At 40.6% G+C, this 24892-nt stretch overlaps 1 protein-coding gene across 1 annotated transcript; it reads left to right on the top strand.

Moving 5' to 3' along the window:
• Window positions 1-664: 664 nt before the first annotated feature.
• LOC119415073 (5'-AMP-activated protein kinase subunit gamma-1) lies at window positions 665-24892 on the top strand. Its single transcript, XM_037682211.1, has 16 exons — window positions 665-852; window positions 2226-2291; window positions 5686-5935; window positions 16029-16255; window positions 19303-19354; window positions 20082-20188; window positions 20671-20752; window positions 21431-21489; window positions 21562-21607; window positions 21684-21738; window positions 21832-21958; window positions 22158-22320; window positions 22426-22463; window positions 22553-22699; window positions 22804-22897; window positions 24585-24892. Exons 1-16 carry the CDS (start codon window positions 769-771, stop codon window positions 24614-24616), a joined length of 1629 nt encoding a protein of 542 aa, XP_037538139.1. The 5' UTR covers window positions 665-768; the 3' UTR covers window positions 24617-24892.

Genomic DNA, 24892 nt, shown 5'->3' with positions numbered 1-24892 from the left:
GTGTGTGTGTGTGTGTGTGTGTGTGTGTGTGTGTGTGTGTACATTATGCATATTTCTCCAACAGATGTCAGTATGACTAAGATTAAATATTTCTCTGATCAATAATTGAATATAATAAGTATACCAATATCTAGTCTAAGTCATAGTGACATCTGTTGGAGGAATCTGCACCAGTGACTGACCTGGTGTTGTGTTAAAATTGGTTTCTCCCCCAAAACAGTAGTTTTCCCATATTTTGCCCTAAAGCTCCGTCGTAGAAAACATACTGCAAGACAACAACAACAACAAAAAAAAACAATCCCAGCATCAGCATTTTACGGTGAAAAACTGTGATAATCTTGTAATTTTTTTTAAGTAACTACAGACAGATTACTGAGCTGCGCGAGGCAAAAATGTTTCGCAAAGCTTGTTTTTATTGTAGGTGTTGAGAAAAAAAAAAAAAAAAACTACGGAATAATCATGTATTTGCGCAATCTGGGCGTCAGGCTGAAACCCGGAAGCGCGGCAGGGGACACATTTCCTCGGGGTGACAGAATCCAGCAGCACACCTGTAAACAACCTGGAAGCCTCACGAGGAGGTGTGTCCTGCCTCGTTTTCGCATACGATTCCATTTCCTGGTGGACGAAGCAGCTCCGTGTTGTCGTAGTAAAAAGTAGGGGGGTTAAAAGTGAGGGTGGGGGCGGCTGGTTCAGGTTTGCTGTCGCAAGCAATTACTTTATCTCGGCTGTCGGTGTGGCTCTTTTAAAGGGAGAGAGGGAGACACAAAAATGGGAAGCACGGTGATGGAGTCCAGCAAGGAAAGCTCAAAGAAAATGCCGAAAAAGAAGAGAGGTCTGCGGATTAACATGCCAGTGAGTCGGTGAAGTATCTAATTTGGCTTCTTACTGTGACGTTGAATTAATTGGCTTGTAGGTGAACCCTTGTATTTATTTATTTATTTTAAATAAACGAGGAGTGAAACTTTTAGTCGGTTTTAGCCGTTGGTGTCGCGCGCGACGCTTGATTGGCAGCTCCTTCTGTTGATCCAACTCCTGCAAGTTCATTACTTTGTTCAGGAGCATAAATATTTAATTTATCTTCCTAGTGTAGGAAAGGACTCGGTTGTTTTTCAACAAACAACTCTGCCGAGTTGGAAATACATTTTATTGATGAATTTTATCAGCAGGTTCAACTGCAAGCCTTCAATGTGAGGTCATTGAAGGCAACACCCCGGCTCAAGATGCATTTGTTGACATTGTTGTGGTAAACATGATGCTTGTTTTTCTGAAATATTTTACTTTTTCCAAACCAGAACATGCTATTGACCAGTTTGTGTGTGTGTGTGTGTGTGTGTGTGTGGGGGGGGGGGGGTCCTTCTAAACGTACAGCTTTGCTCAGAAACACTTCAAAAGGAAAAAGATCTCCAGTTAAAATCAATATTGTTTCTAAGTTAATTTCATTTTACTGTCCTGGACTGATTCACAGTTGCCTTTTATTCTTTTATTTTTATACTTATAGTCACAAATAATACCACAGATTGTATTTAAAAAAAAAAAGTTATTTACAAATATTGTAACAGTACTTTTTTGGGGAGGTCACTGTTTTAATTCTTTCTATCCTGCAGCACGATCTTTGAAGGCCGTCTGCACATGGATTATTTGTCTTCCAGTGTGTGGCTCTAAAGTTTTGTTTTAAAGTTGCTTTACTACAATGCAAATGTGGTTGTTTGTAAATAATGCATTTATATGCACTTGCACAGACGGAACAAACACCCCACAGTTTTCATGGATGACCTTCAAGTGAACTGGAAACTGACGCATTGTGAATTTTTCTTGTCTTCAAGGAAACCTTTTTATATAGAGATTAATATTAAATCTTTATTTGTTATGAAGTGGCCTGTTGGCTGCGCAGAGTATCATTGCATCGTCTTTTTTTGTGTTTGTTTTCCATAGTGGAATGTTACACCGTCCTGATGGTATGGAGAAGAACCATGATATGTTTTGCATTTTCCTGCTAAGCTTATTGCAGAAGCAGAACCTGGTAATTGTTTCCATACAGCAGCAGAAGAATGAGCAAATTTTGCAAACCCTCCTATCTGTGACAACCTTGATCTATTTTATTGGAGAAACTGGCTTTTTCTGCATGCCTTTGTGGCTTTATATTATTATGTTAAAACATAATTTATTTTTGTTGTATTTTCTGTAAGTTTATTTTTTTTACATAAAGATCTTTTTTTAATTTGCAGGACTTCGGTGCATTTACTGCCCTTCAAGCGGAGACGAGTGGCTCGACCAAAAGCGATGCTCATCCGGTGCGTTTAATCATTTTTGGGGTCGTGACTTTTTTAATTTACTTGCCAGCTGTTTTCTCAAGCTTGCCGTTTTATCCTGCCACATGATTTATGAAGGCAGCTTGAACGTGTTTGCTTGGCTCTGAATTTATTAAGATGGGGATTTGGAAGAGCGAATTATTACACATGGTTATCTTTTCATTTCTGCTAACTCTTTTTGGCTTGAAGTAACATTAAGCCCAGCAGCTGGGCTCAAACTCCTACTGCAAAGTGATTTTTTCTTCCACAAACAAAATAGCCATACTGTCTGTATTTTTCACTGGAAAAATCATTCCATATAGGCAAAAGATACGCTTAAGTTTTATCTTTGTAACATTTGTGCAGGATAGATAACGACCTTTGCCGCCCCGTGTTTTGTAAATGCTGAACAGTATCTAGACAAAACCCTGATAGCAGCTTCGCATGCCTTGACAAGCTCTTGCACAATATGAGATTGAGATTTGTTGGCAAATAGAAAAGATGTGTGTGTGTGCTCCTCTGGATTGCCAAAGGATTGGTTTAGACTGAAAAGTGCCTATGTACACAAAAAAGCAGACTAAACTGTCCTTCCCTTTTTGATTGAACTTGTCACAATTATAGTGTTTGACCTTGTAGCATTCATTTCGCTGCATTTTTATTCTCTGCAGAGACGTTTGTTTTCTTCTTTACTGGCTTAAATCCCTTAACTGTAACATTTGTAGCTTTTTATGCACAGACTAGAAAACATTAAAGTTGCATTTAATCTGTCACAATAAAAACAACCCCGCGCTGGAGCTCTCTGTTAACTACAGTGCTTCACCATCTCTGAGCTCACAAATGGTTAAATGATTTGTTGTTGTTGGTACATCCAGATTAGGTAGTAGGCAGTAGTGGGAGCGGTCTCCTGCTGACTGCTACTCCTCATGTTTTGGTTTGGAGTCGGCACAGCGATTAGGGAAGGATTTCTCCATTTGTTTACATACTGACCTTGCGAAGGCAGACTTTTAAACACGGAAAGTCACGAGCATAAAAGATACATAGTGCAGTTCAAGTACTGACATTGACTCACTAAATAAGGTTGTGCTTTTCTTTAAGTATATCTTCAGAGACATCAAAGTTCATGCTCAATTATCCAGGTACAAAATCCAATAATGATCAATCAGGTCATCTGGACAGTTTCTCTTTTGTGGAAAGATGTTTCGCTCTCTATCCAGAGGGCTTCATCAGTCTGAGGAGTCCCAAGTAAACTGTTTTCCCCAACAAGCAGTACACTCCTTAAATGGACCAACCAGCTTATCGCCATCAAACTGGTTGAGAAACTGTCAAGATGACCTGATTGACCATTGTATCTTCAGAGAAGCTTAAAAAGCGCAATACCATTACCGCTGTCCATAACACAGGCACTACCACCTCACCTGCCAAAGCTTTAAGCGAAGATCTCACACGATTTGTTAGAGCTCAGAGTATGTGTTGAGGATGACCCTCAGCTACTACCACCCAAAGTTTTAGCTCAGTATTTGTTCAGCTGACTGAGTTATAGAGGTTTTTTTTGTGTTTGCTAATGGAAGCCATCTTGAGTTGACTCCAAACGTTATTCTGTTGTTGATGAAAATCTAAGGAAAGTTTCATGAAATTCATCCACTAGTTTATAAAATATTATGCTAACAGACGGACAAACACACATACAGACACAGTCAGTTACATGATTGCCTTTCTTTTGTGGTAGCAGGGGATAATCACGGTGAAATTGACATTTTTGTAGATACATTTTAGTTACTCAACAAGATTGATTGTAGGACTAAAACATATTAAAAAAAAAAAAAAAAAAAACATTCACTTAGTATGCTGTTAAAAAGTTCAGTAACGTTTGTCACTGCAGGCTGATGAGGTTACCGGTAGTTGCACATAGTTTTCCTTTAAGGTGAGCATCTTAAAAAAAAAGCTAAAAAAAAAAACTAAATTGGAGACACACACACACACAAAAAAAACACAAAACAAAAATAAAAAACTGCTTAATGTCAGGAATAAGCTCTCGTAACTAAAGAGATTAAACATCAAGTTGTGAATAATGTTATGAGGTACAGAAGAGCCTCTACTGACACTAGTTTTAAGACGAAATCACCTACACATGCACACACTCACGTGCACAGAAGGACCGTGCATTAAGCAAGTTAGCTTGTTTACGGAGAGGCTGGCTGTGGGATTGCAACACAATAATTTCTACCTTTTTATAAATATAAACATGTGCTGCCACAAACACAGCTTTCCCATGAAGTGCACTGGGAATAACTAAACAAGCGCTGCTTTGTTTTTACTCCAAGTGCTTCATTAAAACGTCACATCCAAGAGAGGCAGCCCATAATCAATCAGTCAGAAGGCTTTTCACCATTATCCGCCTCCGTGGTTTAATGGCACGTTGTATCTGTGTACTTCAAGTGAATTCATGGTTGTTTACAAAGCAGAGTGTTTATAAAAATCCTACAACACGGTCTTGCAGACCCTGCAGGTTTTTGTTAATCTAAATGTGCACAATTTCCTTTTTTTTTTTTTGTATGTGTGTTAAATTAACATACGATTACCGCAGTGGCTTTTTACTTTGCCCACAAACCCAATCTCTGTTGTGTATCTGTTCTCGGGTCCCCACACACCATATTAAAAACAAAATGAATCTATTGTGGGACTGAATCTGTTAACTTTAGGCATGCAGCTCAAAACTGTTGTTAATAGTTTGTTACTGCATCTAGAAACGTAAACTGCACCACACAAACACGGTCCTGTTCTCTGAGCTCAACATCATCTAAACGAGCTAAACCTTAGGTCTGATTAATCAAAACTGTACTTTTGTTTTTAAATTAAAACTATTGTTTTTCATATATATATCCCACGCAGCTCCTCCCCTTCCGGATGGAGAGCGGAGATTGAGCTCAGACTCCAAACTGCACAGAAAACAAATGCAGCGCTCTGCTTCCCCCCCCCCCCCCCCCTTTTTTTTTTTTTACCCAAGTATAATTTCTTCAATGACTTACAGAATCACATCATTGACTTTTATCTACATTTAACTACAGTGTTCCTACTTTTTGAATACACGAGTGTAGAATGTCAGAGAAAAAGGACTTCACGTTTCAATCTGATTTATGAGCTAGCACAAACTGTTACCGTGCAGTTAAACTAAGCCCAACAATGTGTGAAATGGAGAAGTGACTCTTGGGGAGAAGGTGCAACGAGTAGCTCTCGTTTCACAAGAAACCTTTTCTTTATATAGTGTTTCACTTTGGCTCGTTTACTTTTTACGGACTGGCTCTGCAACATAATACATGATTGTGCAGCGAATACTCTGATAATAAGTCGTGTTTACTTCAGGACTTGAAAGTAAAACTGCCTTTTTGTTGTCCGTCAGGGCGAGCGTCTCATTCGTTCAGCCAGCCCGGTCAAAGGAGTTTTTGCAAAGAGCCCGGCCAGTGCCTCATCAACACCTCATTCTGCGCCGACACATCCAAGGCCATGTTCAGCCTCACCCAGGACCATCTTCCCGTATCCCTCCCATCACAACGCCTCACCCAAGTCCCCCCATCGTCTAAGCTTCAGCGGCATCTTCAGGTCCAGCTCCCCAAATGCAAGCATTAAATTTTTCTCCAGAACCAGGAAAGGTGAGTAGACAAGCTGCACCTGAAAGAGCAAATGCAACATTTAGATTTTGATTTATAGCCACTGATCTCGTAAAAACACAACACCGAGGAAGACTTTCACAAAGGAAGTATGACACAATAGATGGAACTGTTATCTCTGAATATTTGGGTTTCCTGCTCATATTTGAGACCACATTCAGGAACTTGTCACTTAGCATGTTTTTCTTTTTGAGATTGAAGTTTTGTGCTTGCTTCTTTTTTCTCTACACCACTGAACATTGTTGCAAGCTTTTGTTTAGAAGAAGAAACCACTGCTTTGCTTTGTGGTGATCTGCAGCCAACCTGGTCACAAGGTTCATCAGACAGACGATGGATCATAAAAGTGCAGAGAATTTCCCTCGTCATCCGTCATCTTCTTAATTCTGTTGACAGCTCTCAAATGAAAAAAGGAAATGGCTGTCTTTGTTTGTTGTGCCAGTCATGGTCCAAACATTACACAATGGCCTGAAAAGACGGTTTGTTATATTCAATTACTGGTTCGGCTCCACACCCGTGGGAGTCTGGCCAGCATGCATTTAACGGCCAACATTAAAAATGCAAAAATAGGGAGAAGTGAAACAAACTGGGTAGAACAAGACCATGCTTTATGAAGAACAGACTTTGCTGGCAGATCTTCAGCTCTCGTGTCTCCATGTATTTGGGCGGTTGATGGTTGTATAACAGAAAAATAAAACGTCCTCATGGAAAACCGCTCGCATCAAACAGCCTTACGGATGAGTCATAGTTTTTGGCTCGTGCTTGTGCCCATTCTTCTGTGTTTCCTTGCAGAGGGTCTGTTTGGCAGAGGTTGGTGGTTGGCTCAGCTAGGGCCAGACCTTAAAAGTAGGTACGCGCCGTTTCCTCTGGAGACCGTTGATGATGGTAACCAAACTAACAGAGCACCAAAACATGCACGGAGTAAAACTCCTACAGCAAATGCTTTGGATCATAAATTCATGATGTGGTTTGAGGTGTAACCTCTCGTGGAACTAAATGATTTGTGGCCACTGAGAATCGTAACCAGGTACATTTATAAATGACCTTCTGAGCACACCAGAGAGGTTCACTTTGGGATTTTCAGAATCATAATACGCAGTAAGAAAGTCTCACATCTCACCGGTTTTGTTACATTTTAACAGAGAAGAATTTTCATGAGAGATATCTCAGCAGAACCAACAATCGTGTTGCCTACATAGAAGTTCATTTCTGAAAAGCGTTAAAGATTAAAAACCAACTCTAGTTAACATTTCTTATTAAATTATCTCTGGACTATTAAAGGTGTTCTTGCCTCATAAGGAATCGGAGAAGTAAACGTCAAACTGCATCATAAAACATGACCGCACGGACCAGTCCGTCTCTAAGCTGCCTCTGACCGTGAGCTTTCAGACATGAAGGGAGCAGCGTGGAACCAAAAGAGGCGTGGAGCAGAACTCGGCTGGGTTAACGTGGAGCGCAGCGCATCAAACGTCTGACAGACACCTTCTTTGTATTGTTTTCAAAATATCAGTTCCTCAATTTTTTTTTATGTTTAACTAATTTTTTAACTTGATATAAAACTGCTGTGCGTCATCATCGATGTTTCCTTGGTAATAAGCGTGTTTGTTGTTTAACCCCATGACTGGGAGGTCGCACAGACCAGATCTCATTAGCTTATCACATTATTGAGCCGTGATGCTAACTTACATTTTCACATGTGGACTGTTACAACTGTTACTGCCTCACTTCATGCCACAGATGTGCACCAGGGGTGGGTTAACTTTAATCCCCTTCACCTCCTCGATCCATTCAGAGGTCACACCAAGGGGGCCAGAAGGTGTGTAAGTCCTGGACTGAGGTGTCTTATAAAAGACCCGAGTATCAATATGTTCGTATTTATATCCACAGGCACCTTATAGAATATTAAAGAAAAAACTAATGAAAATTACAGACCCAGTGTTTATTGAAATGCACATCAGTTGCTATTTTGTGAACTCGCGTTATCTTAATATGAGAAGGGACAGTCTTGTCTTTTCTGCTTGTTCTCATGAAATATTGATATTCTCATGAGATCTGTTGGTTCTGAGAGGATGTGTTGAGAAAGTCTCTATAAACATGTCGGTTTATCTCGAGATATATCAGTTTTATTGAGTTTTAGTTGATCTAGTTTCGACTAATCTGGGCTATCTAGCCATCTTGAACTGGGTTGACTCCAAAAGAAGAACGTCCAGTTGTTACTTTCTGAAAGTTTAATTTCTGTTCATGAGAGATTTTACCCACACACACCATGACTGTTCACATTTCATGGTGATAAAGTGATAATAAGCCCATTCAGGGATTTAATCTGTTTTTCTTCTTTGTTCATTTAAAACACTGAATTGCATTTGAGCAAATAAAATGAACCTTTCTTTCACGCGTCAGTAACAAGCAGCGCATTGAAGCAATGAAACACAAAAATCTTTGCTCTGCTTTTTTAATGACATGTCAGTGATATCAGTAAGATTAATAATTTACTGTTCCACTGGCTTTTTTTGCTTGTTTTTTTTGTACTTCATGATTGTTTATTGGGAAATATTCTGAATCAGTAAATTTGGATTGACTCATTGATTGAAAATATTTAGGTGAATTGCAATGGATGGATTTTTTTTTTCCATTCATTCAACCTTTATTTAGACCAGTAAATCCCATTGAGCCTCGAGGACTCATTTACAAGAGACCTGATTTCAACAAAGAATGATGACAACAATGGACAACAGCAACAACAATAAACAGTTATAAAAAGTCATACAGATTTTTTTTTTTTTTTTTTACAAATAGGATGGCTAAAAAAAATAAAAATAACAAAAAACTGCTAGATTCTAAGGCAAATGTAGAAAACTATAAAATTTGACACAGTCTGCTGACTTACTAAGACACATTTAATTACATTATATAATTAGTTTATTATAATAGGAATGACGTGATTGTAACTGGATTTGCTTTATGATTTGGACTGTTTTGTTTTTTCAGTGCCCTGAGAGGATATTTGTTGTGAATTTGCATTAAACAAACTGAATTGAAGGGCAGCAACACTTAGTCGAACCTGATCAGAACAAGAAACTGGGTCTGTCAGTCCTGATTTTATTGTATGGGCTTCTGAATTGTTAATTTTATGTTTAATTTTTAATGAATTGGTTTTGTAGACATCCTCCTTTCACCACAAGGGTGTGCTGAAGACAGAGTTTAATCCTAATGTATCTTCCAAACCAAACTGCTTCAACACTTCCTCCTTATCCTAATTTTCCACTTTTTTCTTCGTTTGTGTTTTGGTGTAGTAAGCTGCTATTGCTGTTTTCTGGAGCACTTTTTTTTTTCTTGGCTGTATTTGTAATATGACGAGAATGTTACCCCATTCCAGCCAGTTCTAAATATGTTTAGCCATCGCCTGGACATTGTCAGCCTCTTGCTGCTGTTGTGTTTCCATCACCTTATCTGGAAGTGACCAGACTCTCAGAGGCTCCTCTCACAGCCATGCAGTCTTTGGTTTTTATTTTTTTTAACCCACACACTCACTCTCTGTTGCCACTGTGAGATGTATGTTGCCAGTAAATAAAAGACCTGGGTAGTTTTGACCTTGTATATTCTTAAGATACAGGCCACACAAGGGTAGGGTCATTATAATTTTTTAGTTAAAAAGCTGTTTAATGATTTAGGTTCTGTAGTCGCCACAACACAAGAAATGTCTTATTATTTGGTGATATTTGAGCTCTTTGGTCAGACTGTTCTGAGTGTGGTTGCATAATATGTTAATGGAGATCCTCACTGGCTATGCTTCAACTAATACAAGCAGCTAGTACTGAGTCAGAGTGTTTGAGATGATATTGATATTCAGTGGAAGCTTTCTGATCAGCTGACGGCACATGGGATGTCCCACTGTTGTCCACCTCAGCAGTCTTAAGGGTCCAGTGCAGAAAACCTACAGTCACCTAACTGTGCAAATGACCGAGGGGGACAAATGTCTTTAATACGTGGACTTTAGTTGAAGACTTTCCCCTCAGAGAGCTGTCAGCCAGTGCTGCCCTGAAGAAGTGACATCACGTGATGACTGAGTGAAGCAGATGCTCCTGTGCTGAATTTACTCTGAGAAGAGGGAGGGCGGAGAGACGTGCAGCCCGAGCCAATCGGAGGGGCTTTTCCGATAGACTGGCCTCCTTTTACAGGCTGCTGACACGCGTGCTATATTAAAGAGATGCCCTCCACAGCTGCACCTGACAATTTACAGCACTGGCACTCCTGAAGAGAGAAAAGACTGTGCCGGATCTTCGCATCCCTGCAGCTGAAGTTCTGTTGGACTTAATGCTTTTGGATTTTTCTCTTTTTGACCAAATATAGGAGCTGCTCAACGCTTCCTGCTGGTTCACTGCTTAGCTTTGTAGGAGGGTTTTATGTCTGGCTATTACAGTCTCTGCTTTCTTTTGAGTTTTTGTTAAAGTTGATCCATTTTTTTCTCTGTCCAACTTCCGTCAGCTGGATTTGTTCTAAACAAGAAAGTAAACGGAGGAATTCTTACTTGGGCTCGTAGTTTTGCTCTTATCGTGATGCGGATGGTCATGGTCACATTTAATTTCGAGCCAACAACCCATTGCTTTCCATGAAGAGGTTTGGTAGCCTGAGGAGGAGCAAGAAACGAAAAGAACAAGATGGGTTAGAAGGGCGGCATCAATCGGAGGCGTCGTGTCTGGCTGGTAATGTGCTGCACTCATTCCTCATCCTTATCCGTTCTGGTGTGGCTGGTAAAGACATAATCTTTTAGGATAATTAATTAAATTAGTGCATCATTTGCCTTGTAGCTTGTCCTCACTAATCCTCACTAATCTACATTAATGGTGCAACACAAACTGCAGTCTTCAGACCTTTGCTTTACCTCCTCTATGAAATATATATTTTGCCCTAATAATAACTTGTCAGTCAACGCACTTGATAAGGAAAGGTGCAGACAGCTGTTATGTTTTGGTATGAAGGTCTCTATAGTGTCTCAGGGGTATTTTGACCCCAAATTAAAAGTGCCTGCATTAGTTTTGTTGGGAGATTGAAAGCTTTGCTGCAGGAATTTAATATCTGCCTGCCTAAGTCAGGATGCTCTCTGGAGCTTTTATTATGACTTGCATTTTTTTTTCTTCTAATAAAAGCATTATGCTACAAACGGATGACACGTGATTTTTATTTCATAGGACTCTGGAGTAAGAATTCCCCATATAAAGTTTCAGACAACAAAATATGTTCAATGGAGTACAAATGTCTTCTTTTATTCCAAACAACCTGCTACTTCATCTTCTTAGCTTTTTTTTGGCAATGACGTTCTTTAAAAACACATTTCAGAATCTTATATATAAATCTTTGTTCTGGTTAAAAGGCTGAAAAAGAGATGAAGACTAAAAGATGTGATTTGTCTGATGATGCAGCAGCTATGTAGCAGTGTTTCTCGGTATCATTACTGAGGGTGCTACATTAAGTTAAGGTGCTGCTAACACAGCTGATCTTTGTTTTCACAAGTGCCTGCCGTGCATCTGGACAAGTGTTAGAACACGACTGAAAGACGTTAAAGCAGTGGGCTGACACAGGCTGAGCAATTAGCAATTCATAAAGAAGCAGCTTCAGTGTCCTCAAGCTGCATGGTAATTATTACAATACTTGACATGCAGCTGCAGCGTTAACGTGAGATGACTTATTTTCTGTTACCTATGCTTGTACAGTAATTTATCTTTGTGTCTCTCATCATTGTCATTTATTCTGTCCCACATCCAGAGGGAATTCAGAATAACTCGTCCATTGAAAACACATAATCAAAGTGCAGCTGAAGCTGTCAGATCATCCTGAATTGGATGTTTGCAGACTTTTTATTTCTCTGCATGGGCGCAGCAGCTCCACATGTAATTAATTATCCTTCAGGTTTTCATTACAGGAAACTGAAAACAATGCAGGAAACAGAATGGACAGAGTTGCTAACACAGCGCCAAGCTGGCCCCGGTTAAACAGATGAGAGGAGCTGAGTTGTGTCGGTGTGATTTACATCTAGTGTATGTGTGGCTGTATAAGATGCAGCGTTTCTATGACCTGATGACACTTCAGCCTGAAGTCCTTTGATCCAGAGCCGCAGCACTGCGCAAGATGAAACCGCGTTTCTTTTTGTTTACTGCAGTCTTTCGGAGTTTGACTTCTGCATTTAATATTTTGTGACGTTACTCCAGAAGACATCTATGTTTCCTAGCAATTCTATAGTTTCAATTGTTTTTTTTTTTTACATTTGGTGTCTTGATGCAGATACTAGATGAGCAGTTTCCTATTTGATAAATCAAATGTTATAAATATTATAAATCCAATGTGAATTGTAGCTATTGCACATTTTTCCATTAGTGACCAGCTGATGTTTATGGTGTAAAGATTTTGCAGCGTTGTGTTCTCTGGAGCTGTACGAGCCTCAGTGCTGCACCAAGCTTAACAAATGAGGCGTGTTGCTTTAAGAGACAGTGTGGCTCTATGTGACTAAAAACACCCTATCAATTCCTCAGGGAGCTACTCGACGGAGAAGATCCACTTTTATGGGTGTTACTCTAACACGTTGTCGCCGTAAAAATCTGTTATTAACGCTCGTGTTGAATAGTTTGGCTAGAGATCAATAATTACCGGCACACATCTTTTCCTCATACTTTCAATCACATTTGCAGAAGTTATTTTTATTTGTTTATAAATAGATTTTTGCAAGTATTATATACATATGCAGTCAGGTATCTTTCGGTTGGAAGATGAACATTTTATTTGAGATCTAGATTTAAGGTAAAAATTATTTTAGTATAAATCAGGGCTATTCAACTGGTGGCCCAGGGGCCAAATCAGGCCCATGGATGAACTCGGTTCAGCCCGTCATTTAAAAAACAACAACTAGATTTTAAACCATGAAACAAACTTACTTAATGACAATAACTGCTGTATGTCTGGCCCCTGAGCTCTTGGCTTTCAGTAACTGTGGCTCCCTGAGCACTTTAGTTGAATAACCCTGGTATTAACTAATCTACTTGGTGCTTTTTTATTTATGAAAATATTTTTCTTTAAATGCCAGATTTTTGGGAAATGCATCGATGCCAATTCTTGTTTATCTGAGAGTCAAACTATCAGATACTTTAAACATAGTAGGACTCCTCAGATTTGAGCTGTTGGAAAAGTGTTTGGTATATGGGGGTGGGGGGGGTTGTTAAGTTAGAAAGAAAATGCATTTCATTATTAATCTCTAATTTAAAGAGCTGCATAATAGATTACTTATAGAAAATCAGATTGAAAAGAGGTGTCAAGTCAGACTTTCTTGTTTAGTCTGAGTCTATAACACCAGAATCTTATCATCTTTGGTAACTTTGAAGGATTTATGTACTTTACAGAAATGCATCCATGTCCCGTTTTCCTTGGTGGTGCCTAACTGCCCTCCATTAGCCAGATAGATGAGGGGGCTCGCAGCCTCGCTGTTATCTGCTCCTGTGGAATGTGCCACAACAGCGTGGCTAAAAAAAGAAGGCCTCACAGCGGAAGCTGGGCGCACCAAAGAGGGACCGTCAGCGCCAACTAAATGTCAAGAGATAGTGTGGAGAAAAAATGTGCACTTAACACACTGGGGTTGCTGTAGGAAAAGTGTAAGATACCTTTTTTAACGACAATAATATTCAGTTTTTAATGGCAGCTTTGAAGCTGATGGTTTTAAGAACTGTTTTTACAATTAACTGAGACGCAGTAACTTTCTTAAACCAGTGAAGAGACTTGCTAACATTTAAATAATGAAGCTTTTTATCTCCGTTAAATATTTATTTAGACTAATAATCTCGTGGTGTTGACCGAGTTAACCTTTTGATTCACGCCAGCATTAGTCATAATAAAGGTCACCTGTGCATCTCGTGCTGAACAGCTCATAATGGCAACTATTTGGCCCACATAGTTAATGTCACATATTGTCCGGTCCCAGAAATGTGTCCCTGGGGACGAGCTGTAGCAGCGTGGGTGTCACATGTCGACCCACGTAGGACGATGGTGCCAGACGTAAACGAGCCTGTGACGTACGCCCTGGATGGGACACCTCAGCGGGAGCAGCTGCATCACAGACAGCAGGTTCTAAAGAAGCAACACCAGGAAGAGAAGAAAGATAACGATGCTGAATAGATTCATTATTGATCACTTCTTACAGCATTAATTTGCATTTATTCATGAGCCGAGCCTTGGACTGCCCTGGGTGAATTTTTATGAGCACTGTCGGGAGGATGCAGATGTCAACAGCTGTTTGTTTGCTGCAGTGTAGAATGTTCCAGGAACAAGTAAAACCTTAAAGTCAGGGATATGATTATTTAATCATAAGTGATGCTCTTGGGAAACTTCCAACAAATGGTGCAATCACATTTATATTTAAAACGTCTTCAGGGTATCCAAACTGCATCCTGTTTGCTTTTTTTTTTTTTTTAAGTCAAAGACATAACTGATTATGTGCGAGTTTTAACCAATGAGGAGAATGAAGAACAGGTGGAACATAGTAAATTACTGAACAAAACGGTGAGCTGTTAACAACACATGTTTTTACTTTAGGGTAATTATGAGCTCAAGCTGAATATAATTACTGTCCCCTCGTGGGTCTTGGATGAGAGTTAATAAAACACCATGTAGGGGGTTATTCTCATTCCTTCATTTTGAGATTTGTCAGAGGGGGTGCTAATGTACTGACCCCAAAAAAAAAAACATGAAAATCTACACTAGAATTAAAAAAATAAATAAATAGTAGTTAGTACTTCCCCCAATCATCATCACGGTTGTAAATATAACAAAAATCACAAGTGGCTTTAAAATTTAGAACAAAGAAAATCCAAAATCCTATTTGTGTGTTTTTAAGATAAAGCAGAGATAATGCTTTTATGTGTGTATTTATGGGTCAGAACCTCTGAATGTGTTTTAATGAACCTTGCAGAAAGTAATCATTGGATGTACATCTACAGCTGATAAAGTTTTGAAGTTAACTCCAACTGAGATTGCTGCCACAACCAGCTGGCCTTAAAAAAACACACACACAAATGGCTAAAACTTAGGTCAGTGTTTGTAAAATTGACTAATATTTGGTGTGGTAGTAGCTGAGACTGATCCACAGCACATTGTGAGGGCGGCCATGGCTTAGCGGTTAGAGCAGTCGTCCTCCAATGCAAGAGTTGGGAGTTCGAATCCACCAGCAGTCACATGCCGAAGTGTCCCTGTGCAAGACACTGAACCCCTCATTGCCTCTGATGTGTGTCCCATCAGTGTATGGATGTGATAAAGTACTGACTAGTCTTTGTAGAGATCTAGTAGAGTGCTGTATGAAGGGTTAAAGATTGTAGTATAAAGCACTGTGAGTGTCTTCATAAGATAGGACCTATATAAGTACAGTCCATTTATCACAGTCCATTGTGAGCGCAGGACTGCTCAAGACTTTTGTTTAAAATGTTGTCAATAACTATTTAGACTCAACTCTGTTTGCTGAAATTCATTTATGGCAGAAATGCTGCACATTCTGAAATATAAAATCTTGGGGGTCAACTTTGTTAGCAAAATAACTTGAGACCTCTAAATGCATTTTAATTAAACGTTCATAAAGTACAGATCTGTTTAACTGTTCTAGTCTTGTTCCAGCTGGAATATGAGCTAATGAGCTAAGATTTGGTGTGGTAGTAGCTGAGAGTCATACAGTACTCTGAGTGTGACATCTCATAATACTGCATGAGAATGAACATGTTTTCATGGTTTCACCACAAATACTTTTTTTTATGTGTGGTTTTCAAGCCAACCTATTATACTAGTGTGATTAATGTATTAATACCTGTGTTGATGTTTTATCACTGTATCTGTGTAGTTTTCATCTGTCCAAGATCAATGCATTCATGAGGAGGCATTCTCTCTCCAACGTAACAGCTGAGAGCACCGATTGCATCTGAAGCAGCACAGTTTCTCCAGTAAACCCCTTTCAGTGATGTCAATCAGGTTCTCTGAAAGCTGGAAGGATAAAAATCAAAAGAAGCAAGAGTTAAGCTGAGAAATCTCCCCGGGACCTTTTCTTTATCTGCAGCTTCTGGATTCTCGACGCCGCCCTCCACCCCGACCCAGGCATTCAGCCAGCCTATGCTGAGCCAGGAGGCCCAGCAGAGTGGCCCCAGCATCGACCGCCTGGAGCCCAGCTCTCGAGCCCGGTCCCTCTCCACCCCGTCGGACACAGGACAGCGTCCCAGCTTCCTCTCTGCCAAATCCCGGATCCCTTCAACGAGCCCTGTGCCACCCTACTCTACCTCACAACAAGTGAGTCACACAAGCACGTTTTAATACATTTGTTAAGAATCCAACTTTGTTTACTTTTAGCTATACTTGGAGAAAATGGATTACATGCAAATCATTTCTTACAGCAGCTAGAAGTTTTGACTTCCCATATTTGAGATAAACTGAAAGATGCACGAGTTGAATGAAGCTAAGTGCTGAGCTAAAGATGAAGAGGCTTCATTTCTTCTGAGCTGAGAGTTTTCTGCAGCTTCTCTAACTTTTGTCCTTGAAAACTCAAACTGCTCTCTGAAAGAAGTCTGTTCAGACATTGTGTGTGTGTGTGTGTGTGGGGGGGGGGGGGTGATGACTTCAGGCACCTCGTTAGAGCATATAATTTATCAGTTTATCGTGTCATTTATCGGAGATGGTAAGAATGTTCATTTACTTCCTGAATGAGACACATCATTGAACTAAATTTTATTTTCTCACGAGTAATATGCTGTATTTGAACACTTTTTAATATCACAAACAATTTTAGCTGGACGGATCATGGGATCTTGAGAATTAAAACTTTAATTTTCCTTTTTGGATGCATAACAGCACCCTTGGACACCTTCTGGGACTCATGTCTCTATTTACTCGGAGTCATAAGGGTGTATTTAGGTGGTGCTGGTGGTGAAAACCACTGATGCCAACACAGAGAGCTGTTGAGCATTTTCAGTAGGACTGTATTTGCTCTGAGCACCTTGCAGCAGAATGTAGCATGTACATTTTGTCTTGACATTTGGGTCTTACCTCAAACTGAATTGGATATCAGCTACGATGGGATTCTGGCGGTGCGAGCCACGATGTGATGGCAGATTACCTTCAGCGAGAGTGGAATTGCTACATGACTCACTGCGCTGTTAGAAGAAATAATTATCTGAAGCCCTGTCTCAATCTGTCTGCCTGGAGTGATAGTAGATTTGAGGCAGAGATGGAGAATCAATATTTCATCACCAGTGTTGATATTAACACCCAGGGACTTGGGTTCACTCTGTGTCTCTCCATCACACACACAAGAGCCTCAGAAAATGATCTGGAGGTGCAGTTTACCAGGGGGGAATTCAAATGCAATTAACTGAATGGGTTTGTGTGCCTCCTGGAGGATTGTTAAGAAAAAGAGGCAGGCCAGATGCCTGCTGTAAGTGCAGCGGGGCCAGATTTATGAAAGTGCAGAGGTAGATTTTTGGAGGAGTGCTGCGTCATCATTGCAGGGTGACACAGGGGGACTGGAGAGCATCCTGAGCAGGAGTGCAGTTTTTCTCAGACTAGCTGAAAGGTTGGATGAGAAGGCGCTTGGAGGTCGGGACACAAAAAATCATTTTAACAAACATTTTTATGAGCGTGATGCAGCATATTTTCAGCACGTTGACAGTTTTGGTGGCACAATTTCAGATTGGGTTGTCAACTTTTAGAAAGTGAAATAAGGAACGCTGGTTGGACAGGGTGGTGCTGAGAGACGAGCAACGTTTTTGTCTCAATCATATTTAGCTGTTGAACACTCGTTCTGCAAAGAGCAACGTCATTAAGGAGATTAATCATTCAACAAACTGATATATGTTAGAAGTGTTTGAAAATAATAAGAATCAGTGTCTGCTTGGCGACTTTATAGCCTTGTTTGACTTTTAGCTTTCATTTAGCTACTTTTAACTAGCCTTAGCTCTTAGCTAACATTGTATTACCTTTAAGCTAGCCTTTTGGCTTTTAGCCAGCAGCATTTAGCATTTTGTCTTCTTTGAACTAGTGTTTTGCTACTTTTAGTTTCAATGACTCTTCTTCAGCAGCAAAGACATTCAGGACTCTGTGTTAGAAATATTTTAAACTCCACCTTAAATGAAGAGTTGTTTAACAGACAAAAAGCCACAAACAACAACAACAACAAAAAACAACAAACTGCTTATTAGATTTAGTTAGAGTCAGAGTCAGAGTTTCTTTATTGTCATTCGCACCTCATGTGGTACATGTGGTGGAGCGAAATTATGTACACGGGGTCCCAGTTACATCCAACAATAAAATGTATAAGAAAAACAGTAATAACATCTAAGATATGAACTAAGAAAAACATCAACTAAATATACACTAAGCACTCATAACATAAAACATTGAACATCAGCACAAACATGAACATGAGTCTGTGAGCAGATGTGCACGCATGAACACATCAACATTGAAACAGATCAGCAGCAACATGAAACAGATTAACCAAAGTATATTTGAATTATATATATTTCCCTTCAGAAAATTAACCCAATATTAAACAGCTCTGATTAGACAATAACCGTGTCACTTGTAGTGTTTTTCTTAGCTTAATAAGGAACTTTTTTTTTTTTTTTTTAAATACGGGACGATTCTTTATTTTAAGGGACAGCCGGTGAACCTACTTTCAGCCTGCTGCCTCAGCTGAGGCGTCAGGAAGTTGCGTTTTGTTCATTTTTATTTTAGTCTTGTGGCTGATTTAGTGTGAGGCGCTGAACAAGGCTTCCCCAGCTTCTTGCTGCTAGGCAACGGAAAGGATTTCCTAATATGGAGCGGCAGACAGGTTTTCCTGCATGAAGGGGCGTGTCCTCGGGGCACAGCGCTTCCTGCTTTTCTGCTCCACACCGCGCGTCCTCATGGTGAGTCAGTGTCGTTTACTCGTTTTGAATGATGTCTGCTGGTGATTTATAGTTGTCGGTTTAATGTCGGCCAGCATGTGTTGAGCAGCATCGGTTCCTCCTCCTGCACCAAACGGACCCGGACTGTTCCACCTCGCGCTTGAGTATGGGGGTGTGTGTGCTGAAGTGAAACCGCTCCGGTGAAGTTGTGGCTCCGCAGCTCTTGGAGTTTTCTGTCACACCGTGTATATTTAGCCGAGGTGAAGTGTTCAGCGACGCTGTTTGGCTGTTTCAGTGGGTGTGTTTTTATTATTGGACTCTCCAGACTGTGTGGTCTCCTGCGGCCTGCGGGGGGCGGGCGGACAGTCAGCGTCACTCACGATTTACTGCAAAGTTTGTGTTGTTGTGCTGCTGTCGTGAGCTTTTACTCAACTTCTACCTGTTTTCTTGCAGGTCTACGGCTTATTCGAAGGCATGCTGGAGAAACTTGAACTAGATGATGATGGTAAGTGTCCTGAGCTCCCTTTCAACGCTGTGAAGGTGGTGGGGTAGAACTGGGAATCCAGTTGTTTCCAGTGTCATGTATTTTACTGAGCTGTAAGCAGCCAGTTCAGCCCTGAAGCTAAAGATTCATCCGCTCGCATGAATCTGAACCATTCCCTCAACATGATATGGTTTATTAATAGATCAGTTCATTTAAATATTGTGAATTTCACACAGCAGTATTTCATCAGGGCAGACAGGTGTTCAGGGCTGAAGAGATTAAAGACTCAACAAAGAGCCACGATTTAAAAATTTTCAGACTTCGTCATGCATGATGGAAAGACTGCAGGATATAAAAGTTATTTGCCGATTTTTGTTTTAGGATCAACTTGGAAAAACCCTCACTTCCTGTTTAATTTCACCTGTAGAGCTCATAATATCATAGACAAATGTTGTGCCATCACATTATGTATTTTAACAAAAACAAACCATAATCCAGCCCAGTCTGAATGTCTCATCTTAGATCTGAGTAATTTGCTTTAAATGTCAACAAGCACACAAACAGTGGAAAAACTTAAGCAGCAGAGCGATTATCTGTAAGATGGAGCAGGAAAGTGACTAAGTGGTCCGTGGCTGTAATGAGTGTTTAGGCTGTGTGCATGTGTTGTTTCCAGCCTGTCATTACTTATTCCCTGGGAGATTTTCCTCCTTCCTAAAGATATATTCTTCCTGCTTTCTGTTTCTCCAAGCTGCTGAGCCCGAGAGTGATATTTACATGCGCTTCATGAAATCCCACAAGTGCTACGACATCGTCCCCACAAGCTCCAAGTTGGTTGTGTTCGACACGGCGCTCCAGGTTGGTACACCACCCTAACCTATGATCAGACCTGAACAGACCTTCAGCTCTTAAGTGGATGTGCATTAAAACAGGATGGAGGAGTTAACCTCTGGGTGATGAGGATATTACCATAAAGCTGTTAAACAATAATCCAGGAAAGGTTGGCACTCTTTGATGTGTAAATCTTCAACTGCTAAGAGTTACGATTACTCATCTACAGAAGAAAAAACAACTGGGAGCCACAAATAGTTATTTTCCTTTTATAAAATAAAGATGAGGCCTTTAACCCAAGTTTATCTCCTTCCTCTTCCCCTCACCTTTATGGTAAAATGTTTGGAGAAGCTGAGATGATTCACAGTGACCAGTTTGGATCAGTAAACGGTGGTTATATTTTTACTTGAGCAGTTTTGTTGATCAGTTAACAACGACTGAAATATGCTGTCACTTTTTTTTTTTGTCTCAGAATAGACTTTTGTTTTTTCCACCCTGTCTCTTGGCAGGTTAAAAAAGCGTTCTTTGCCTTGGTGGCTAACGGTGTTCGAGCAGCTCCGCTATGGGACACAGAGAAGCAAAGCTTTGTGGGTAAGAACCCGTTAACAGAAATAAAAAGTCTTGTTATTTAATACCTTTTTAAATTAATTACTTTAGGGACTAATATTGCCACATATATTTTAAAGCAGCTTTATTTTTATTTTTTGCAACATGCTGTTTTAAGTTCGCCCTCATAAATTTGTTGGATTAAAACATTAAAGCTTTGGCACATAAATGTAAAAGTCAAACTTTTTACACTACATTTGACTTTGCCACATATAGTCAAGAAAACAATCTCCCATTTTTTATTTATTTCTCTAAACTGAGAAGAAAATGCCATTGCTGTGCTGGTTTGCCATAAATAAAAGCTGTTTTAATGGTGAGGGCTGGTGGAGCGTAATGTTTCTTAAAGAAGACAATTTTCGAGCTGTCTTAGACCATTAGGCACAGAAAGACGTGTCTGAATTGACTCGAGCGAAGACTAGCTGCAGAAACGTGTCTCTGTCAGTTATCTGGAGTTAAAAGGCGAACCTGTGGTGAGTTGAATTTGTTGAGCTTTGCTTTGACTCAGCTTGTGATGAATAATGAATGTCAAGTCAATGTGAGTATAAGCAGGGAGGGTGTTTGAACCACGCCCTTGTGTGCTCCGTCTCTTCCCAGCTGCACGACCCCTGCAGGCTTGGTTCTGTTTATGGATTTGATCTGTTTTGATGCCTGTTTTTACTGCAGGAATGCTGACAATCACAGATTTCATCATCATACTGCACAGATACTACAAGTCACCGATGGTAGGTCACTCTGACAGATGACCACATTCTGCGTAGGACGGTTTAAAAACTCGTTTTAATTCATTGTTTCAGGTGCAAATTTATGAATTAGAGGAACATAAGCTGGAGACGTGGAGAGGCGAGTATTGTTCTATTTCAGCACACATGCAGTGAGAGTGTTAGTCTAATCCTAATTTTCTATTCTTTCCCCACAGAGGTTTATCTTCAAGCAACATTCAAACCTCTGGTCAACATATCACCGGAAGCAAGGTGGGCTTTCTAAAACTGTTTTAGATGTTCGTGTTGAGTATCTTCCTGTGAGGTATTAGTAATAAAATGTTCCTTTTCTTGTTGTTTTTTAAGCCTTTTTGATGCAGTTTACACCCTCATCAAAAACAAAATTCACCGCCTGCCTGTCATCGACCCTGTCACAGGGAATGCACTTTATATTCTCACACACAAGAGGATCCTCAAATTTCTCCAGCTGTTTGTGAGTCCCCCCCCCCCCCCCCCCCTTCTCAATGTCACTATCAGTCTGTAGCTGGACACATCTGTAATCAGTCTGGATAGAACAGAGGGATAGATGATTCAATAATTGGCTTGTCTCTTTCTTTCTTGTTTGGCTCCCTCTTGTGGTCAATAAAAATAGTTTCTCTCTTGTCTCGTTTGGTTGTGTTTGTAAATTCCAGATGTGTGAAATGCCAAAGCCAGCGTTCATGAAGCAGACTCTGGGGGAGCTGGGCATCGGGACGTACCACGACATCGCCTTCATCCACCCAGACACGCCCATAATCAAAGCACTCAACATCTTTGTGGAGAGACGAGTCTCTGCTCTGCCTGTCGTGGATTCAGGTGAAGTCATGATGACCAACTAATCGTGACTCTGCAGAGCTTTTATTTTTATGACGGAGTGAACAGTTTTCACATTCTGTTTTTTTTTTTTTCTCTCTCTTGCAGGCAAAGTCGTGGATATTTACTCTAAGTTTGACGTGATTGTAAGTTTACTTTGTCCGTTGGTGGAGAGACAAAGCAGCTCGTTTTGAGGCTTGATTCTTCTTTAATCTCTTGATTCATGTTTGTGCAGAACTTGGCTGCAGAGAAGACGTACAACAACTTGGACATTACAGTGACGCAGGCTCTGAAACATCGCTCTCAGTACTTCGAAGGGGTTATGAAGTGTCATAAAATGGAGACTATGGAGACAATTGTGGACAGAATAGTCAAAGCAGAAGTGAGACACAAATATTTAAAGATTTTGTTATTCAGAGGTAACCTAACAGTATTTTAGCTTTGCTTTAAACTGTTTTTGACTTTTTTCTTCTTATTTTACCCCAGGTGCATCGGCTGGTGGTGGTGGATGAGCACTCCAGTATCGAGGGCATAGTTTCTCTTTCAGACATCCTCCAGGCCCTGGTGCTCAGCCCTGCAGGTATAGATGCTCAGCATTGGTAACCCCCCATTCCCCCCACTGCCCTGGATCCTGAGCTTTCCCCTCCCGCCAATCCTCTAACCCAGTCCCAGGTAGGAACAGCAGCTGTCTGAGTCGTGGCTGCTCGTCCTCCGATTCAGAGCAGGCATGATGATGTTCGTCAACGTTCTGCTTGACCTGTAGGGTGACGCTTTAAGCTGCAGTGTTGTCTACTCCATCTTTAAAATTTTTGCCTGTAAATTTGCTATGCTGCCTGGTAAATGCTCAAACTTTATGCCCTTAGTGTTAACCCCAAACATGTCTGACAGATTTAAAACGGATGGCAAGAAATGGTTCCTTAAAACAGTGGTTCCCAACCCTGGTCCTTGAGGAACACCATCCTGCATGTTTTAGTTGTTTCCCTGCTCCAGCACACCTGATTCAGTGATTTAATTACGTCATGTTCTGCAGAAGCCTGTAAATCATCCATTTATTAAAATCAGGTTTGTCGGAGCAGAGAAACAACTAAAACATGCAGGATGGTGTTCCTCAAGGACCAGAGTTGGGAACCCCTGCTTTAAAAGAAAGAAAAAAAACACTAACGAATTTGCTCGTCAGTGTTTTTAACACTGCTGTGAACGTCCTGAGTGCAGTGCTGACACATTTAAATCTGGATTGCTCTTGTATTTTAGCCTTGAGTGCTTTCTCTGGTTCATCTTCCAGATAAGAACCCTGTAAATAAGTTGTTTACGTGCAGAAACATGTTTGATATTCTGCTCAGTTGAAGTTCGATCTGTCCGCGTGTCTGCATTTTGTCTTGAGCAAACTTTGTTATTGACGTGTTTTGAAAAGAAAACAAGAAGCTAACCTAGTTTTTACCAACTCTAGTGTGGGATAGCAGCTGCATGTTGTGGTTGTAGCTCCTCCAGATCAAAGTTAGCGCGATGCGTTTGCGAAGAAAACACGGCACACGGTCATTGATCGACTCCAAAGTTTAACCCAGAAATCATTGACGCGTTTCTCTCCGCTCAGTCTGTGTGTATTGACATAACCTCAGTCTGAGAGAAGCTGCTTCAGCTGGTTACAGTCGAAAACAGGGGTCAGTTGTGGAGCACTTGAAAAAGATTTTGAAAACAGAAAGTTCACTTTAGGCTGACGAGTCAAATGTATCGATTACAAGCAGGCGGAACGATAACAGTGTCTCATGCTAACACGAGCCCGTTTCCTCCTGAAGGTGTGGTGGTACTCTGCTGTTTTTGTTTGGTCAGTGTGCGTGAGAAAAGGTGAGCAGTGGTAGGAATGTAATGAAATCATCAAGTGGGAAAAGGTTCTGCTGTTACACAAGTTTCACTCGTTTATTGCAGCAGCCTCCTTCAGCAGGATAGTTTGTCCCAGGACATACAGAGCAGCTCAGTAAACACGATAGAGTCCAAACACCTCCCAGCTTCTGGCTCATACCAGAACCACCGTGTTCCCTCTGGAACCCACAGAACAACGTCCTAGGGGTCGCCCCGAGACTGCTCAGCAGTTTCTTTAGGAGGAACTACACATTTTTACTTTAGCGGTTCTAATGTTTTGATTTATACGCGTGTCTAACATTAAGAATGTGTTTGCTTTCATGCCCTTGTCTCCAATTGATGACCACCGCTGTGCTCTTTGTACATGTTTATTTCTAAAACGGCTGTTTTTTCTTCTGTTGTCGTTCCAGATGCCTGTAAGGAGGAGAGCCTGACTGAATGAGAGGGCTGCGTGTCGACTGACGTGATTTAAAAACGGAATGAATACATTGAAACGTTCAGGTAGATGGAGAGAGAGCGTGAAGGTCCTGGAGACGCCTGGAGTCTGTGTGCAGTGAAAAGGCTTTGAATCCAAAGAGTTTGACGGCTGAGTGGCGTGGACTCTGCACAGAGAATTGATTTATTTTTTCCTCTCTCTGTTGGAACACTGATCAGATGATATAGATGTAAAGAATACGCACACACCTATAGGCACATCTGTTCCCGCCCTCTTCAGGGG

The sequence above is a fragment of the Nematolebias whitei genome, chromosome 9, assembly GCF_014905685.2.
Source record: "Nematolebias whitei isolate Nwh7 chromosome 9, NemWhi1, whole genome shotgun sequence".
NCBI lineage: Eukaryota > Metazoa > Chordata > Actinopteri > Cyprinodontiformes > Rivulidae > Nematolebias > Nematolebias whitei.
Note: the sequence above shows the minus strand (reverse complement) of the source record. Positions and strands in the feature narration are given on the sequence as shown.